Here is a 12,043-nt window from a genome sequence, read left to right as displayed (position 1 = left end):
TATTGACACTGAGGAAGGAATTGGGGCCGAGGCTTCATCGGAAACAAAAAACGGGCAAGCCCACCCTAATCACCGTTCAGATCGGGCACTTCGAGGGCATGCCCCTCCCCATGCCCCTGTTTAGCCCGCTTCTTGTGAGTTTCATAGCACGTAGAAACTTTGGTTTGCTCACTCTGCTTGCCCCTTACCTTGCGGCCAAAGCAAAGCAGCACTTGTATTTTTACACGGAGACCTGATTTATTAAGATCAAGACTTGCTTCGTAGGCTACTACCTTCTCTGCCTTTATTGCTGCCAGGCAGGCAAGACGGCAGAGAGACGCAGGTTTCTGTCCAAGTACGGGCGCTCCGAGTATGTTTCGTTCGCTTTCTCCGCCTCTTATACTTTGTTTCGCTTTCTCTGTGTGTGTTTTTTTAATCTGTTGTCGCGTCTCCGACCAGGGTGAAGGGAGAGACGAAAAATGGCGCCCAAACTCACCCCGGAAACTGGATACTATGTGTCAGTCTATTTTTTAATACACTTTTTTTTTACAAAGTCTATGCCGCCTCTCCCACGCTTATCCCTGCGCTTCCCTGGAGAGCGCGGCGCGGTGCGGCGGGAGAGCGCGCTCCTATCCTGCCTTGGCTTGTCTGGGGCTGGGCACGCGCGTGGGCACGCACTCGAGAAGGGCCCCGAGGCGCGTCCCCGCCGCTTGTCAGCCTCCGGCCCGGGGTTCCCTCGCCGTTCCCGGCCTTAAGTTGCAAGAAAGGGAGGGCAACATGGCGCTCGTGCCCTGTCAGGTGCTGCGCGTCGCCATCCTCCTCTCTTACTTCTCCATCCTGTGCAATTACAAGGCCATCGATATGCCCGCGCACCAGACCTACGGAGGCAGCTGGAAATTCCTGACATTCATTAACCTGGTAAGTCCGCTAGCCCGACGCCCTCCCCCCACCTCCCGCCGCCGCCGCCGCCGCCTCCTTCCTCCTCCTCCTCCCTTTTGAGGATGCGCTCCCATCCATCAAGCTGCCTCTTCCTGCGGCGGGCGCGCCTGAGAAAGGAAGCTGGCCACGCGCGCTCTCTTCCGCCGCCCCCCCCCCCCCGCCTTCGTTGCCGCCGGGCAGACCCTTCCCTCCGCTGTCTGTCACGCCGGCCCCTCCGGGCTGCAAGAGCGGCGAGGTCTCTTCGTGCCCCCCTCCCGCCTCGCCATCTTCGCCCAGCCGGCAACTTCAAGAGCCGACCCTGAAAAGGCGGCCTTTCTGCTTTGGCCAAGGTGAGAGCGTGCCGGCAGGAGGCCGAGGGGAAGAGGAACCGCTTGTAACGGGAATTAATTCACGTTACAAGCGGTTCCTCTTCCCCTCGGTCTCCTGCCGGCACGCTCTCACCTTGGCCAAAGCAGAAAGGCTGCCTTTTCAGGGTCGGCTCTTGAATTCACCTTACAAGCAGGATATATAATTAATAATAATAATAATAATAATAATAATAATAATAATAATAATAATAATAATAATAATAATAATAATAATAATAATAATAAAAAACAGCAACAACAACAGCAACAACAACAACAATAATAACAATAACAATAATAATAATAATAATAAAACTACTTATAATAAACCATTTGTTTTAATGAAAGTTTCTATCTATCTCCTGCTTGTAACGTGAATTGCAGAAAATAGCCTCCTCAGAGCACACGTTTATGATTGCAGTGGGTGGTTTTTTCACAGGCATAAAGCTTTTTTATATATTGGTATTTAAACATTGATCCAAGATAAATTTTCCAAGTACAGTTCCCATTTGTTGGGGCTGTGGTATCAGTTGAGAAATTTGGAATTCAATAAGTGGTGGTGTAATCATCAGCATGCTAGATAGCTCCGTGATTTCGGTCTCTGGCTGTTGAGCCAGAGGTTGGGATGTGATTCGCCGCTGGGCCTCCTTGACAGGAGCTGCATCAGGGTCCCTTCCGGCTCTGCCATTTTAAGATGATGATTACTATACTATATACTGAAAGTTTTCAAAGGTAAACATCCCTGAGACAGGTCCTGCAGGAAAACACTTAATTCAGTGAAAAAAGTGGTTTATTATTTAAAATTGCAGACTATAAAGATAGATTCACTACTGCTATAAAGACAAACCTTTGTAACTATTTTTAGATACCTTTCCTGTCCTGCCTCTGTTTCCCTGTAGGGAAAGCTGTATGATGTCACTATCCCCATAGACCACAGTAGCTTTAGTTCCTTATCCCAGCATGTCGTGCCCAATTGCAGGATCAGCTGAGGATGTTGCAGTTAAATGACTGGAGTAATCTTCAGCATTTCTACACATTGTAAACTCCATGTTGTAACCTAAGACCTGCACACTTAAAATCATTTAGGCTGCAGTCTCCATGTTGGAACTGAATTTGTAGACTTAATGGCTACAGTAAGTGCCCTGATTTGGGCAGTGTTTTGCCTTTTTTCTCCATTCCCTTGTTTTTTTTATATGGCATAACCAGATGAAAAGTTCTGGGAAACTCTTGCATACTCTTAATGGCATTTTGGTTGACCCCAATAAAAAGTATTGGCCAACCATGGATCTTTTTGTTGTTATTTTCCTGTGAGCCAGAAGGGCAATGTGTGTGTCAGTGTTTCTTTGTCACTTTTCTTTGCTCCATTTTGTTTTTAATGAAAGTTTCTGATATCCTTTGGCTAATCTGTTTCAGTATGGTATCATTTAAGATTTGTTGTGTCTAGGTGATACTTAACAGACTTAATAAACTTTATTTTAACCATTGGTAGATTCAGATTCAAAGAAGCCCCTTTGGTACCTTGGAGCCTCATTACATGGTCTCTTACCCCCTTTTGATGTAGGGTTACTCCTTCCAGGGTTTCTTAGGTAGAGTATACTTAGAAGTGGTTTAACACTACCTAGTTTTGGAGGGTGTCCAAACTTACAAAGTCTGCCTTTTTTTGGCAGGAGGCACAGTGGGGAGATAAGCTCCCAGCTCCTCTGGCTCTACAGCCAGATACCTAACTCACTGAGCTATCCAGTCAGCACTCAAAAAGGCTCTGATATTTGTGCTTCCAATTTCACTTTGAAAGGGACTGCCCTTTTGGAAGAAGCAAAGATTCACCAGTATGTTTCATACAGTTGGTTACTCTCCCATGTAATGCTCTTGTGTTTATATGAAATGGATGCAAACAATATAAATAGGATATGGGCTGTGAATGTATTAATTATTGTATATCAGGATATCATGTTAACTTACAATACATGTTTACAATTGAGCTTAGAAGGAATGAGTTGCAAATACATTGTTCCTATTGAAGGAATTTTTATAATAATCATCATAATCTTAGAACTGCAGAGGTAGAAGTCAATGAATGTGGTTAAATCATTTTCATTAGCAGAGCAGAAAATACAAAAACACAAGCAGCTGCATCTTTTGAAAGAGAATACCTAAAAAATCCACCCGCCCCTTTTGTTTTTTCACAATTAAACCAGCCCTTTGCATATAAAAAAAACACTCTATAAGCAGCGTAAGTAGAAGAGAATATCTTTACTTACAGTTGATATTCAGTTACAGTCAGAAGAGTAAAAGGATAAAATGGGGAGATTTCTCAACCATGTGGAAGAGGGAGAAATCCATTCAAGTGCATAGTCTGAAAGTCAGGAAGCAGAGCTTTTACATGTCTACTTAGGTCAAAAGTCAGAAAGGAAAAGAGAGAGCAAACAAACAAAAAAGTTGGAAGCAAACAAATAGGAAGTGGGGGAGGGTTTGTCTCAAGCCCAGAAAAAAATGATTTTGCTAATTGATTAGTGGCAGAAGGCAGTCACCTTAGTTTTTCAAAGAAAAATCTCCCTCCTCCCACTGAAACTTATCACCAGGCTGCATACAAAATTGTTAATTCCTCCAACAGTTCTTTGGTCCCAACTTCTTTTTCCTGTAACTAAGGTATAACGGCAGTACTTCAAAAGTACCACTATTGGACATGGGTATCATCTCAATAATTTTAGAAGGAGGTTTTGATGCTATGCTTTTTGCTGTTTTATTGTAGGCATTGTGACAGGAGTGAAGTGAACAAGACGAAAGCATCTAGTGATTTTTAGCATTCAGTTGTGGCTTTTTTAAAATAACAAAAATTAGTTGTTTTTGAGAAAAAGGAAAGCAAAAATTGCAGTGGGCTTCTTTTGTTACTGGTGCACAAAAGATACAACAAACAGAAGAGGCACACTCTCACCCATGTTGAGTGAATAGGTAAGAATAAAGACCCTAACCTGCTCTGTGTTCCTATTTCCCTTCAGTAAATGTTTTCTCTGTTTATTTCCCACTGACCTTTCTTACTTCAGGTGTCAGCTAGGGATAGGATTTTCATTTTAAAATAAAAGGTGAAAAACATAAAAGAGAATTCAAAATTTGCTTTTGGGTTCTTTTCCCAGTTCCTGAAAGAGAGCTTCTTAAACATAAAGGACTCATTGAAACAAAAGAGGAGTGCATGAAAATGTGTTTTTGGATGTTTCAGGAAACATTTCCTGAAACATCAAAAAACAGGAAAGTTTTAGGTGTTGGAAAGTTTTAGGGGTAGGATCATACTTCCGCACTATTAGGGAGCAGCCTGGGTAGGTGAGGCTCGTCAGCCTAGGAAGGCTGCCCATCTAGGAGAAGGAAAACTCTGATTTCAAACCTCCACTGCCTTGTGTCTATATCCACTGATGGAAAAGGCTTCAGGAGTTAACCTCGAGGCAAAATCGGGAGCCAGAGTCCCCGAGGCAGTTCATGTCGTTCTGGCAACTCCTGCGACGTAGCTAGAACCAGTTGTATTGGGCCTTGCCTTTCCATTGGACTATTTCAGCAATGTAGAGGGGGGGATTTGCTGCTTGGGTAACAGCCTATCCTCCATATTATTTTACCCAGGCCTCATGCTCTGGAGAGGACACTCCAGCTTTGCATATAGCGTCGAAACAACACGGGAAGTAGCAGTTACCAGTTACAGTGGGGTCTCTACTTAAGAACGTCCCTACTTAAGAACAATCCAACTTAAGAACAGCTCCGTTTGCTAAATTTTGCTTCTACTTGAGAACAGAAATCCAAGATAAGAACAGGAAAAAAAAAACCTTTCCTGCTATTTTTTTAACCTTAGGTCATCTTAGGTTAAAAAAAATTCTCCCCCTAGTGGTAGAGTACGTATTAACCAGCTTTGCATTAGTTCCTATGGGAACTAATGCAAAGCTGGTTAATACGTACTCTACCACTAGGGGGAGAATTTTTTAGTTCCTATATTAGTTCCTATGGGAACTAATGCTTCAATGTACGAACGCACCTCTACATAACAAAAAAACAGCCAGAACGGATTAATTGGTTTTCAGTCCATTGCTTCAAAATTAGCTTCGTCAGAAGTGCTTTTAACACTGTTCCCTGACCTAAGGGGAAAAAAAGAAAAAATATCCCCCTCTAGTGGTAGAAGGCGGAATAGCAGCTTCCCATTAGTTTCTATGGATGGAAAAGAGCAGATACGGATTAAATGGTTTTCAATGCATTCCTATGGGAAATGCAGATTCAACATAAGAACTTTTCAACTTGAGAACCACCTTCCAATATGGATTAAGTTCTTAAGTAGAGACCCCACTGTATAAGTCTTTGCTTGATTGGCGTAGAGCATGATGCCAGGGCTACTTCCGACAGTGGGAGAGGTCATTTCACCTTACTAGGTAGCTACCGCCTGCCTTAAGCTGGGCAGTCCCCAGCCAGTAAGGTGCTACCTCGCCACAGTCTGTTAACCTCATGGGGTGCATGGGGTTTAGGGTGAAAACCGACATGCTGATCGATAACCCTGCATCATGCAACAATCATAAGAAAACTTCTGCCCTAAAGTTGGGCACCTGGAATGTTTGGACAATGACCCCTGGCTTTTCTGATGATCTGCGGGAAATAGACAACGTGTGCAAGACAGCTGTCATCGACATGGAACTGAGTAGACTGCAGATGGACATTGTTGCCCTGTAAAATACGAGATTGCCAGACATGGAATCTGTCAACAACAACAACTACTACTACTACTACAACTACAACTACAACAACAACAACAACAACAACAACAACAACAACAACAACAACTACTACTACTACTACTACTACTACTACTACTACTACTACTACTACTACTACTACTACTACTACTACTCATTCTTCTGGCAGGGAAAACCATTGAATGACACCAGGGAATATGTTGTTGGCTCTGCAGTCAGAAATACTCTCCTGAGATCCATTGTTCCACCTACTGTGGAGAGTGAAAGAATCCTGTCTCTGCAGCTCCACCCATCAGCGGGACCAGTCACTCTCATTAGTGCATATGCACCAACACTGTCACCCACAACAGAAGTCAAAGATAAATTCTATGACAATCTGGCAACTACTATAAAAAAACTCCCTGAGAGAGAGCCACTGTTCATTCTCAGAGACTTTAACGCTAGAGTTGGTGCTGATCACAATTCTTGGCCCACTTGTCTAGGCTGTTTTGACATTGGGAAGATGAACGAAAATGGCCAACGCTTGCTGCAGTTTTGCTGTTATTATGGTCTTTGTGTCAGCAACACATTTATTAATACAAAGCTTCAACATGGAGTTTCCTGGAGACATCCAAGATCCAAGCATTGGCATCACTAGACTTTCTAGCCTTCTTAGTATTACAATCACACATAGTTACCAGAGTGCTGATTGTCATACTGATCATGTTCCATATGCATTGTCTCTGACACATTTTTGGTATCACCTGCCAGAACTAATTTCCAAATAGAGTAGTCCTAGAACGAGCTGAAACTTTTAGCATGTATACATTACTGAAACAGTGACATCTACATAGGCTTGGGCATGTAGTGAGAATGGCTGACAGCCAGATTCCAAAAGATCTCCTGTATGGAGAATTAGTGGAGGGAAATCGCTCCAGAGGGAGACCACAGCTGTGATACAAGGAGATCTGCAAGCAGGATCTGAAGGCCTTAGGAATGGACCTCAACAGATGGGAAACCTTGACATCTGAGCGTTCATCCTGAAGGCAGGCGGTGCATCATGGCCTTTTCCAATTTGAAGAGACACTTGTCCAGCAGGCCGAGGCAAAGAGGCACTGCAAAAGCAGCAAAATTAGGGAGCTGGCCAGGGGACAGATTGCATTTGTCTTCAGTGTGGAAGGGATTGTCACTCTCAAATTGGCCTTCTCAGCCACGCTAGATGCTGTTCCAAGTCCTCCATACAGAGCACATTACCATAGTCTCTCGAGACTGAAGGACGCCTACGCACTATTTTGTTAAACTTTTCCTTCAACCCTTGTCTGTGAAAATGAGCAGAAAATGGAGGAAGATGGCTGATAAAGGCGGAACAGGAAGGAAGGGTCTCAAGGATTCAGAGGCATGGACCAAAACCTCTGTATTCAAGTTAGTACAGGGTATGCTCCTCGCTGGCGCCAAATGTTAAAGGAGAAGCATGCAAGTTTGTAAATTTTTTCAATAACTGAATAACATCCACTGTCTCTTGATCAAATTTCCACTCATGCAGTGGGACTTCTTCTCCTTCTTCCCTCTTCTGTGACCCCGAAACCTCATATAGAGTCTCTGTTGGTGAACAGACAGTATTGGGTTTCACCTTAGAACTCCTACAGAAGCACTCCTTCATGTGAAGCCCATGTTTAACAAATGATCTGTGTTCCTTGTTATTGTTAAGTCCTATCTCAGTGACAGCTTGAGTGGTAAAAGATTTTTCTAAACCAAAGGTTAGATGTAAATTATTTACTAAACCATTAAGAATGTGTTTTGAATTCTTTATTGGTAAACAGGAAACTGATTGTTTGTTTTTAAAATGATAGTTACAGCCAGATGGCAGTTACATAAAACCTGCTTTTACCATCCTATTAGCATTTCGTTTATGTAATAAAGGTATAATGTTAGACAAAGATTGACAGACACGCTTCCGTTAGATTGGCTATGGGTTTCAACACTTCACAAAACTGATCTCCCATGTGAATTTTACTTTTAGCAGTTTCCGAACATTGTCCACAAGAATGTGCAACAGGTATCCAAACACAACTGCAGTTTATTCACAAGTTTTGCTTCCTGCAAATCTCATCAACAGAGATGATTTAAATTTTTGGCACCTTGCTGGCACACAGTTTGGGTTCTTGATGTATTAGAAGATCATTAGCAATTTTCTAAGATGATGTCATTTAGAACTATATGCTGACATAAACAAATCAGCAAGATTTCATATGTAGTGTGTAGTGGGGCCATGATGTTTCTCAGCATCAGTCTATATCATTAAAAATTAACAAACTGACACTGGTAGTCTTGTGATAATGCTAAGTCTTTCATATTAGTTGCTTGTGATTGAATTTACAGTTTCCCACTTGTAAAAACAAATGATAAACTGTTTAATGATGGTTGTGGAGAATTGAAGAAATTACTATATTTACCTAAAAGAACTTCTTTGCACTGTCTTTCCTGGAACAGATAGGATTATAATACTTTGGCAACTATTGTTTGTTATTTGGGCCAGGAGGAAAAACATACATGAAGAAGGAAGCCCTTGGTGGGATTTTTCTGTGTAGTTTAATGTCTAGTAAATTGTGCTCTCTGGAAAAACAATAGGTTTGAAAGAGAAATTCTAGATGGGCACTTTTAGCTGTGATGATAATAAATGTAATTAATTTTGATGGGGCTGTGACCTACTTAATGCAAATCCTCATGTCTGATTATATGCATTACCTTTCTGCGTTGCTTTTTTCCATAGCCTAAATTCAAGATTGATAGCAAAGTTGATGAGAACTCATTAGGAAAAAAATTAACTGCTAAAAAGTACTGTATAATCATTGTGACCATAATCTTTTACAGTAGTGTACATGGTAGGAACGATGTAGTCATATATTGGTCCATTAGACCTCAGAGGCTCACGAGGTGTCATACCAAAAGATTTGCAAAGCCTCCACCTTTTTTTCACCCCATCCTTTGCAAAAGTGCTCATATTGATATTTTATACATTGGTTGGGGACAGTCATTTTCACATGCTAGCAAGGTTATGCTCAAAATCCTCCAAGGCAAGCTTCAGCAGTATGTGGATCAAGAACTCCCAGAAGTACAAGCTGGATATCGAAGGGGCAGAGAAACTAGAGACCAAATTGCTAACATGCACTGGATTATAGAGAAAGCCAGAGAGTTTGAGAAAAAATCTACTTCTGCTTCATTGACTACGGAAAAGCCTTTGACTGTGTGGAGCATGGCAAACTATGGCAAGTTCTTAAAGAAATGAGAGTGCCTGATCACCTTATCTATCTCCTGAGAAATCTATACGTGGGACAAGAAGCAACAGTTAGAACTGGATATGGAACAACTGATTGGTTCAAAATTGGGAAAGGAGTACAACAAGGCTGTATATTGTCTCCCTCCTTATTTAACTTACATGCAGAATACATCATGCGAAAGGCTGGACTGGAGGAATCCCTAGCTGCTATTAAAATTGCTGGAAGAAGTATCAACAACCTCTGATATGCAGATGATACCCCTCTGATGGCAGAAAGTGAGGAGGAATAAAAGAACCTCGTAATGAGGATGAAAGAGGACAGCGTAAAAAATGGTTTGAAGCTCAACATCCAAAAAACGAAGATCATGGCCACTGGCCCCATCACCTCCTGGCAAATAGAAGGGGAAGATATGGAGGCAGTGATACAATTTACCTTCTTGGGCTCCATGATCACTGCAGGTGGTGACAGCAGCCACGAAATTAAAAGACACCTGCTTTTTGGGAGGAAAGAGATTACAAACCTAGATAGCATCTTAAAAAGCAGAGACATCACCTTGCTGACAAACGTCCACATAGTCAAAGCTATGGTTTTTCCAGTAGCAATGTATGGAAGTGAGAGCTGGACCATAAAGAAGGCTGACTGCTGAAGAATTGATGCTTTTGAACTGTGGTGCTGGAGGAGATTCTTGAGAGTCCCCTGGACTGCAAGGAGAACAAACCTATCCGTTCTGAAGGAAATGAACCCTGAATGCTCACTGGAAGAACAGATCCTGAAGCTGAGGCTCCAATACTTTGGCTATCTCATGAGAAGAGAAGACTCCCTGGAAAAGACCCTGATGTTGGAAAAGAGTGAAGGCAAGACGAGAAGGGGACAACAGAGGATGAGATGGATGGACAGTGTCATCGAAGCTACCAACATGAATTTGACCAAACTCCGAGAGGCAGTGGAAGACAGGAGGGCCTGGCGTGCTCTGGTCCATGGGGTCACAAAGAGCTGGACATGACTTAACGACCAAACAACAACAAAGGGGACAGTCACCAGTTAAAAGATGACAGATCTCTGCTAGAAACAGAGAGTTTAAAGCCAATCTTTTGTGTTTTAGCAGTGTGGAACCAGCACATAGTTCAGGTTGATCCATTTTAGAATACTAGAGGTTGTAGTAATATAACTGTGAATAATATAACTGAACTCTTTTTGCACATTGAGTTGTGCAATTGTGCCTCATAAAACAGCACTAGATCATTTGGCTTCATGCTGTTACAAAAAAAAAACCCAGCACCATTTGAAACATTTGACTATGGTATTTTGATTTCATCTGCAAAAGGGATTTACTAATTTTAACAACCCTTTTGAAAATTGTCTTTGAAAAGGAATTGGTTGGTTTTGGCTCATTGCCTCATCCAGCGTGGCAGTGGCATACTGTGTGTCTGCATGGTTTTAGCAACCTGGAAACACTTTGTTCCTCTGCATTATTTCCATCAAATTGCCAGTGGTATCTCCTTCCTAAAATGAATTAAACTGCCCAGATCTGCATGAAAATATGTTACTGTTGAAGTGCTTGGAAATTGGCTTACTCTGGAGTTTTCCTAGGCCCAATTTAAATAAATCACCAGCATACACAGAACTTAGACTTCTTAAAGAATGGTTTTAGATGGAAGGAATTTTAGAGAGGAATTATAACACAGCATTTGAAATTAAATGTATTTTGTGTTTCCAGCCAAACGTGTTTTTTTTTGTTTTGTTTTGTTTTTTGTATATGATATCTGTGCTGGCAAATTCTCATAACTGTTGGCTGGGCTACTATCTCAGAGTTGCTGTGACTATTCTCACCACTGGGGGATGATGATATTAAAAATCTAATATTAAGAAAATGCAATTTCTGTTACGAAACTAAGAGATCTGCTTTTCTTCCAAAGCATGTGTGCACACATACACAAATTACACCGGAGATATCATCCTAAGAGCCTGCTGCCTTCTGTGAAGCCTGTCTTCCGCGAGGGTTGCAAGATAAGCCAATGGGATAAAGTGATATATTTTCAAGGGACAGAGCCTTAGAAGACGAGCATAGGGAGGAAGACAGAGGACATAGAATGTAGTCAATGGATCAGCAAGAAGAACATCTTGAAGATGAAGAAACTATGGGAAAGGTATTTGTAAGAAAATAGGCTTCAGAGCAACAAGGAGCTGTGGAAAAATATCACATAAGTCCTAGTGATAAGGCACGTTGGCCAAAATCCTATTGTTCAGCACACTGCAAAAGGCACATAGCATCTGTGAGGATTTGGTCAGTCAACTCCTCCCTTATTTGTATTCATTGAAATAGACCTACTCTAACTGCAACTTAATTTAGCATAGTAAGTTGCTGTTAGAGTAGGCCCATTTGAATCAGTGGAATTTATGGAAGAGTTGATTTACCAAATCCCCATTGATTCCGTGACCCTACTCTAGTGCAATTTTCTATGCTAATCAGCAGGATTCGGGCCGTTGTGTTTTGTGCTGTTAGAAACTCAGGATAGGGAAGAAGAATGGCTGCAAGTGCCTGCAGGTGCAGAAGATTAGGAAACTGAGTGATAAAGGAGTTCACATATAGGTTAGTGAAGGAAGAAGAGGGACGACAGAACAGATTGAGAAACAGAGGTGTAGGACAAGGGAAAACAGAGGATATTAAGGCCTGCGAAGAACACCAAAGAGAAAGCAAATATTCCAAAGGACTTTAGCAAGCCTGGAACCATTTTGTTCCTCGGAAGGGTTGTCAGGTCAGAAGGCACCATCTGACATCTTTGTGAGGAGAGAGTTTAATGTA

The 12,043-nt window shown here is 42.0% G+C and overlaps 1 protein-coding gene across 2 annotated transcripts in view; it reads left to right on the top strand.

The window, feature by feature from the left end:
* The first annotated feature begins 626 nt into the window (after positions 1-626).
* AIG1 (androgen induced 1) overlaps positions 627-12,043 on the top strand; it is a 118,791-nt gene continuing 107,374 nt past the window's right edge. For both annotated transcript variants that reach the window (XR_012085682.2, XM_020813466.3), the window contains exon 1: positions 627-897. Coding sequence is in view for 1 of the 2 variants with exons in the window: in XM_020813466.3 (XP_020669125.3) it covers positions 757-897 (141 nt within the window). In the remaining variant the exon portion in view is untranslated. The remainder of the gene's footprint in view (positions 898-12,043) is intronic.

This window comes from Pogona vitticeps, chromosome 1, assembly GCF_051106095.1.
Source record: "Pogona vitticeps strain Pit_001003342236 chromosome 1, PviZW2.1, whole genome shotgun sequence".
Taxonomy (NCBI): Eukaryota; Metazoa; Chordata; class Lepidosauria; order Squamata; family Agamidae; genus Pogona; species Pogona vitticeps.
The sequence above is the reverse complement of the archived record's forward strand: the minus strand, read 5'-3'. Positions and strand labels throughout refer to the sequence as shown.